The following is an 8,249-nucleotide window of genomic DNA, read 5'->3' as shown; positions in this document are numbered from 1 at the left end:
ACAGTTACAATACGTAACCAACGTTCTTTTTGCAAGTTTTTGAACAGCTATTTCTTTTGGTTTGGGCTGACATGGCTCAGTTATCTGATCTGGCCCTGCTCTTTCATCGTTTGCTCCTTTACTGCCTGAGCATCTGCTGACTGCTGGCTGCTAAGACAAAAATGACAACAAAAAATTACTAGTAACCTTGTTTGTACCTGCGTAGTGCCATTTCTTACCACAATATGCATTTTGTCACATGTGTAATGCATTTACTGATTTACACATGATTAGACTTTTTAGAACGCCAGCCTTAATATAAGAATGTGCTAAATAATTAGCTACATTTTCTTTAATCACAATGTTTCAAGCCAGTGCTTCACCTGTGACTCTTCTGCCTCTCTACCACCAACATCTCCACCTGCCCAATTTGCTTCTGTCACCTGACAAAGTACATGCAAGTGAATGAACTTTAAAAGCTTTGAAGTCAATATCACATGCTGAACTAATGTTTTACTCATGATCATCACCCTAACATTTGTCACAATGATCAATTTTATGTCTATCGTATCTTCATTATTTCAGCCTCACCTGTGAGCCTCCAGCCTCTGCTCCATCTCCTCCAGGCTCTCGTCCTCCATCTCCTACAGCCTCTCCAGCTGTACCTTCACCGATCTCTCCTCCTGCATCTCTGTCGGTCACCTGAGGAAAAGATGCATGAACTATAAACAGTGGGAAATTTTGGAATGGAACAAACAGAAATATTTGCAGGATGGTTCTAGTCTGATTCACAATTATTATTAATATAATGTGTAAATTATTCATTACCAATTTGAGTGTATAAAACATATTAAATATGTTTTTTTCCTTAAAAGTGTTTAAACAGTTGTTGCATTTCAACACACAAAAAAGAAATGGAAAAAATAAGATAAATCTAATGAAAAGTGTACGTCTTTGACATTAAGCTTTAAAAAATCTCTGTTGACGATGATGATACTGTTCATTTTTCAGAGCTTTCAATAAAGTTCTAAGACACTTAACAAGAATAGAACAATTATATAATGTGAACATTTACATTGCAATAGATAAGTTTACAATAAAGTTAAATGATAAAAGTTTTGAAGTTACACTTCTACTACTACTACTAGTAATAATGATGATGATGATGATAATAATAATACGAACAAATTGTGTCTGAGGAGTCAGTTATGTGGAGGAGATGAGTTTGTAAAAGTTAGTTTTGAGTATGTCTGTGAAGGAGGAGGTGAGTCTGAGCTTAATGCAGGGCTGTCACATGTTCCAACTTACGTTTTGACTTTGAAAGAAGTCTCTTATCCACTTTTCGTTTTCTTGACATGCTGCCTCCTGGCTGTGCCTAACTACCAAAGACTCACAAATGAACACTTATCCAAATGTTATGTGATGGAAGCTGAGCTGAGCTCTGATATTACACAGCGTCTAGTTGACGATGTGACTCAGTACCGGTGTTCCCTAGCGGCTCCAAACTAGCAAAACAACGAGAGCACGTTCTGACTGTTTACAACTTGGAGTGACAGCAGCAACAGCCAATAATACGTTAGCATCTATCAGCAGAGCCAATAGACTAGCTATTGGGCGGGTCTAATAGGAAACCGGTTTCCGTTTTGGTCCTAGTGCTCAACCAAATCCATTTAATGGAGCGTAACATTGTTTTTGGACGGAAAAAAGTGCAGGGGACCAAAACTGCCTTTTGAAAAAGTGCGCGCGTGTGTGTGTGTGTGTGTGTGTGTGTGTGGGGGGGGGGGCACGTCCCACCTGTCCCCCCCAAAAAAATTACGTCCCAGCCTGAAAGAATGATAGGTCTGCTGTGTTTATGATATTATGAATGAAATGTGCGTTAAATGGAAGAACATCAAGATGTGATCGACTTTAGCCATGTTAATACACTGTTAAAAATCCAACTTGCAATTTGTTTGGAGAGTTAAAGTTTTAAGTCAGTTGAACGTTTTAACTTGCAAAATGTTAAGTCAATACAGAAAAAACAGTTATCCCCACTTAAGTTGCGATTTTGTCCACTGCAGGGGCGGATTTAGGACTGAAGAAGATCCGGGGCTTAACGCGCGCGCACAAACACACATGACACACACTAGTCAACATCATATATATTTGTCTTGTACCACATCATTTTTAATCTGAAGCTACATAGTAAGCATATTCAGGGCAGAGTATTGTTCCTGTTAGTGTTTAGTGTGAGATGATAGTAAATATTCCCTTTCTTTCTCCAACAACTTTACCTGATAGTAAGCTAACTTTAGGCTAACCAGCAGCACAACAAATATTTTCAAATAAGACTCACAAACCTGAGTCAACACCAGTCTCATCAAAGCTGGGGTTCTGTCGTGGTACTTTTGGTCTAAAAATACGCCCTCATGTCCATCTTTACATTTGCGTTTCAGGCAGAGACTGTAGAAGAAGCCAGGCACTGTCGTGGAGGCTCAGGCAAGCTGTATACAAACTACTGCCAGCTGCTCCCTCTCTGTTGGACTTTGGTACTGCATGTTACTTCCACATTTATATCCGGGGCTTTTCATAAAACATTCAGGGCTTGAGCCCAAGTAGCCGGGCCTAACGCCGCCCCTGGTCTGATCCCTCACCTAGGACCTCATGGGTGACTCTACCAGAGGCATAAAGCCTCAGACAACTTAGCTCCAAGGATCATTGAGACACTCAAACCCCTCCACCACGGTAAGGTGGCAGGGTAGTGGTCCCAACACCAGGTAGTGGTCAGTTGACAGCTCCGCCCCTCTCTTCACCCGAGTGTCCCAAGACATGTAGCCACAGATCAGATGAAACAACAACAAAGTCGATCAACGCGCTGCAGCCAAAGGTATCCTGGTGCCATGAGCACATAAGGACACCTTTATGCTTTAGCATGGGGTTGATTATGGACAATCCATGACGAGCACATATATATTATATGCATAGCCTCAAGAGATATGCCGAAAATTGCAAGACAACGTAAAGAGATTTAATTTGTTGTTGATAAAATATGAGAAAAACAAATGACTAAATAGGCCATATAAACTTCTTGCAACTGCAGTTCAGTGAAAACTCCGTTCATTAAGAATAATTTCATTAAAAATGTTTCTATACTTATTACTTCATTATTTTGAGAAAAATGAAAATATTTTTGCTTAGCACACTAATTAAAATACACATTTTCTTCACTTGTCCTGAAGGTTCTCCGAAGTCCCGGAAATTCCTTTTATTTTGTGAATCTGGCAAAAGACGAAGCGCGCACGCGCCTCTAATTGGTGGAAATTTCAGGAAACTTCTACTAAGTCAGTGACGCACACAGGAAACTAAAACGATTGAACTTCAGAGAAAAACTAAACTGCTTTCAGTCCCATTACTGTATTGTTCAGTAAATTACATTTACTTTGAAACTACCAACAGGAAACAGAATGTGATGTTTCCTGTGACTTGACTGATTCTCGTGAAACATCTAGAAGCAGCCAGACGACAGCTCCACAGATAAAAAGCGGCTGGTCTGAGAGCAGAGACAGTTATAGAAACTGACCAGAGAGCAGTTGGAGATCCAGAGAAGAAGAAGCAGATTCAGAAGAAGAAAGTAAACCCTTTTTACGGACCAGAACATCAACACTTAACAGTAAGTACAATTTTATGTCTGATAGAACAAGAAATTTCATTTGAACATCTGAAACTTTCTAATTAGAATTACATGGACTTTGTTTAGAAGAAATGTAGAAGGATAATTAATCTTTGTTTTGATAACTTTATTGAATATTTGAATGAAAGTTAAATATTTAATGTTAAAATAGCTTTTGTTGTGATATAAATTATTCCTGTTTAAAATCAGCTTTTATAACTGAATGCTTCATCAGACTTATTAAAGATCTAAATGAGGCAGCCCAGTCCCCTGAAGCTCCATCAGCTGCTGTAGTCGTTCACTTTCCTAATTTTTCTCATTTGTGTGTTTCTTACTTCAGGACACGAGTGAAGTCACCAAGATGTGTGCAGCTAAAAATGTGGCCATTGGCATCGACCTGGGCACCACCTACTCCTGTGTGGGGGTTTTCCAGCACGGAAAAGTGGAGATCATCGCCAACGACCAGGGCAACAGGACCACCCCCAGCTATGTGGCCTTCACTGACACAGAGAGGCTGATTGGGGATGCAGCCAAGAACCAGGTGGCTCTGAACCCCAGCAACACTGTGTTTGATGCCAAGAGGCTGATTGGAAGAAGGTTTGATGACTCAGTGGTGCAGGCCGACATGAAGCACTGGCCCTTCAAGGTGGTTTCAGATGGAGGGAAGCCCAAAATTCAAGTGGAGTACAAAGGAGAGAACAAGACCTTCTCCCCTGAGGAGATTTCCTCCATGGTCCTGGTGAAGATGAAGGAGATTGCTGAGGCCTACCTGGGCCACAAGGTGTCCAAAGCCGTCATCACGGTCCCGGCCTATTTCAACGACTCCCAGCGACAGGCCACTAAAGACGCCGGTGTCATCGCAGGACTCAACGTCCTGAGGATCATCAACGAGCCCACGGCAGCTGCCATCGCGTACGGACTGGACAAAAAGGGCAAGTCAGGAGAACGACACGTCCTGATCTTCGACCTGGGTGGAGGCACCTTCGACGTGTCCATCCTGACCATCGATGATGGCATCTTTGAGGTGAAGGCCACGGCCGGAGACACTCACCTGGGAGGAGAGGACTTTGACAACCGCATGGTGAACCACTTTGTAGAGGAGTTCAAGAGGAAACACAAGAAGGACATCAGCCATAACAAGAGAGCCTTGAGGAGGCTGCGCACTGCTTGTGAGAGGGCCAAAAGGACCCTGTCCTCCAGCTCCCGGGCCAGCATCGAGATCGACTCCCTGTTTGAGGGCATCGACTTCTACACCTCCATCACCAGGGCTCGCTTTGAGGAGCTGTGCTCTGACCTGTTCAGGGGGACCTTGGAGCCTGTGGAGAAAGCTCTGAAGGATGCCAAAATGGACAAGGGACAGATCCACGACGTCGTCCTGGTGGGAGGCTCAACCAGAATCCCCAAGATCCAGAAACTCCTGCAGGACTTCTTCAACGGTCGGGAGCTGAACAAGAGCATCAACCCAGATGAGGCGGTGGCTTACGGTGCCGCCGTCCAGGCCGCCATCCTCACAGGCGACACCTCGGGCAACGTCCAGGACCTGCTTCTGCTGGACGTGGCACCTCTGTCACTGGGGATCGAGACTGCCGGAGGAGTGATGACGTCCCTGATCAAACGCAACACCACCATCCCAGCCAAACAAACCCAGGTGTTCTCTACTTATGCTGACAACCAGCCCGGGGTCCTGATCCAGGTCTACGAAGGTGAGAGAGCCATGACCAAGGACAACAACCTGCTGGGCAAGTTTGAGCTGTCTGGAATCCCACCCGCTCCCCGAGGGGTCCCTCAGATCGAGGTCACTTTTGACATCGATGCCAACGGCATATTGAACGTGTCTGCGGTGGACAAGAGCACGGGCAAAGAGAACAAGATCACCATCACCAACGACAAGGGCCGACTGAGCAAAGAGGAGATCGAGAAGATGGTCCAGGACGCTGACAAATACAAAGCTGAGGATGAGCAGCAGAGGGAGAAGATCGCTGCCAAGAACTCTCTGGAGTCCTACGCCTTCAACATGAAGAGTAGCGTGGAGGACGAGATGCTGAAGGACAAAATTAGTGACCAGGACAAGAAGAAGGTGACTGAGAAGTGTCAGGAAACCATCGCCTGGCTGGAGAACAACCAGCTGGCTGAGAAAGACGAGTACCAACACAAGCAGAAAGAGTTGGAGAACGTGTGCAACCCCATCATCCGCAAGCTGTATCAGGGAGGGATTCCCACTGGTTCTTGTGGAGAGCAGGCACGAGGCGGCACCCAGGGGCCCACTATTGAGGAGGTGGACTGAAGGGACCCTGAATCTGGACTCTGGGACCTTTTAGCATTATTGCTAACTTTCTGCTTGTGACATATTTGTGAAAAGCTCTGAGTTGTACAGATATTTATAGAGAATATTTTTCATGTTTACATTAGAAGTTTAAATATTATGTCAAGATGTTTTTACAAAACAAGACACTAAATGTTATGTAAAATTTTGATGTTTTCATCTTTTGCTTGATGGACATTGCAATAAAGATGAAATACGAATGTTTTCTGTCTTTTGAGTCTGTGTGTTTTTGGAAAAGAGTTAATTGTAGAATTTCTAGAAATAACGTTTTTGGGACCAGCTCAACATTAAGTCACTTTCCTAAATAAACAAAGGAGACTTTAACACAAAATATCTTGCAAATTAAATGTGTTTCAGAGGAATAAATAGATCTTATAGTAAAGATGAAAGTAAACAAAAATACAAATGTTTTAGGGAATATTTCATTATTTAAAAAAACTACTGGAATAAAGTTTCTTGTATTATTTTTAAAAAATTCAAAATGAACAGATTGGGACAGCTGACGTTATAGTTCTGATGGAATTGGCTTAGAAGGTGAAATTTAAAAAGACTCCCAGGGGCTAAATACTCATAAGGTTAACTGTACTTTGGGGGATTTTTAGGTGTTTTTACTTACTAACGTTACTGTTTTTTATTTTTATTTTAAAAAACAACACATGCTTTCTCTTTCTTCCTATTACATTATAGTAACTGTCAAATGTGATATTTCTCCGAGATTTAATTCAATTCAAGTTTATTCATATAGCGCCAAATCATGTCAAGAGTTGTCTCAAGGCACTTCATATTAAATAATTTAGCATCACTCCTGGAAAGAATGAATCTAATCTTAGCAATATTCCGAAGGTGGAAAAAAGAAATCCTACAAACCTGTTTAATGTGGGATTTGAATGACGTGTCCTGGTCGAAGATGACACCAAGGTTCCTTACTTTGTTCTTGGAGACTAATTTAATGCCGTTCAGGTCAGGTTATTCCATCCATCCATCCATCCATCCATCCATCCATCCATCCATCCATTTTCATCTGCTTATCCGTAGTATCTGCTTATCCGTAGTCGGGTCACGGGAGCAGTAGCCTAAGGCGAGAGGCCCAGACTTCCCTCTCCCCAGCCACTTGGGCCAGCTCCACCGGGGGAATCCCCAGGCGTTCCCTGGCCAGGTGAGAGACATAGACCCTCCACCCCCAGGCGTTCCCTGGCCAGGTGAGAGACATAGACCCTCCACCGTGTCCTGGGTCTACCTTTAGGTCTCCTCCCGGTTGGACGTGCCCAGGAAACCTCACCAAGGAGGAGTCCAGGAGGCATCGTGACCAGATGCCCAAGCCACCTCAACTGGCTCCTCTCGATGTGGAGGAGGAGCAGCGGGTCTACTCCGAGCCCCTCCCGGATGACTGAGCGTCTCACCCTATCTCTAAGGGAGAGCCCAGTCACTCTTCAGAGAAAACTCATTTTGGCCGCTTGTATCCGTGATCTCGTTCTTTCGGTCACTACCCAAAGCTCATGACCATAGGTGAGGGTAGGAACGTGGATCGACCGGTAAATTGAGAGCTTTGCTTTCTGACTCAGCTCTCTCTTCACCACGGCAGACCGGTACAATGCCCGCCGCATCACTGCAGATGCAGCACCAATCCACCTGTCGATCTCACGCTCCAGTTTTCCCTCACTCGTGAACAAGACCCCGAGATACTTAAACTCCTCCACTTGAGGCAGGACCTCATCCCTGACCCGGAGAAGGCATTCTACCCTTTACCGAATCAAGACCATGGTCTCAGATTTAGAGGAGCTGATTCTCATCCCAGCTGCTTCACACTCGGCTGCAAACCGCTCCAGCGAAAGCTGAAGATCACGTTCTGATGAAGCCAACAGGACCACATCATCTGCAAAAAGCAGAGACCTGATCCTCAGGCCACCAAAACGGATGCCCTCCACACCTTGGCTGCACCTAGAAATCCATTCCATAAAGGTTATGAACAGAATTGGTGACAAAGGACAGCCTTGGCAGAGTCCATCTCTCACTGGGAACGAGCCCGACTTACTGGCGGCAATGCGGACCAAGCTCTGACACTGGTCACACAGGGACCTGACAGCCCGTATCAGAGGGCCTGGTACCCCATACTCCTGGAGTACCCCCACAGGGCCCCCTGAGGGACACGGTCAAACGCCTTCTCCAAATCCACAAAACACATGTAGACTGGTTGGGCAAATTACCACGCACCCTCCAGGATCCCTCTAAGGGTATAGAGCTGGTCCAGTGTTCCACGGCCGGGACGAAAACCACATTGCTCCTCCTGAATCTGAGGTT

The 8,249-nt window shown here is 44.6% G+C and overlaps 1 protein-coding gene across 1 annotated transcript; it reads left to right on the top strand.

The window, feature by feature from the left end:
* Positions 1 to 3,420: 3,420 nt before the first annotated feature.
* Positions 3,421 to 6,143, top strand: LOC129152327 (heat shock 70 kDa protein 1). Its single transcript, XM_054730046.2, has 2 exons — positions 3,421 to 3,628; positions 3,969 to 6,143. The coding sequence occupies exon 2, from the start codon at positions 3,990 to 3,992 to the stop codon at positions 5,910 to 5,912; it is 1,923 nt and encodes a 640-aa protein (XP_054586021.1). The 5' UTR covers positions 3,421 to 3,628; positions 3,969 to 3,989; the 3' UTR covers positions 5,913 to 6,143.
* The last annotated feature ends 2,106 nt before the right edge of the window (positions 6,144 to 8,249 follow it).

This window comes from Nothobranchius furzeri, chromosome 8, assembly GCF_043380555.1.
Source record: "Nothobranchius furzeri strain GRZ-AD chromosome 8, NfurGRZ-RIMD1, whole genome shotgun sequence".
In the NCBI taxonomy this organism is placed as follows: Eukaryota; Metazoa; Chordata; class Actinopteri; order Cyprinodontiformes; family Nothobranchiidae; genus Nothobranchius; species Nothobranchius furzeri.
The sequence above is the reverse complement of the archived record's forward strand: the minus strand, read 5'-3'. Positions and strand labels throughout refer to the sequence as shown.

Coding starts and splice junctions, on each gene's coding strand:
- LOC129152327 (XM_054730046.2), top strand. CDS start 3,990: ATGTGTGCAGCTAAAAATGTGGCCATTGGCATCGACCTGGGCACCACC.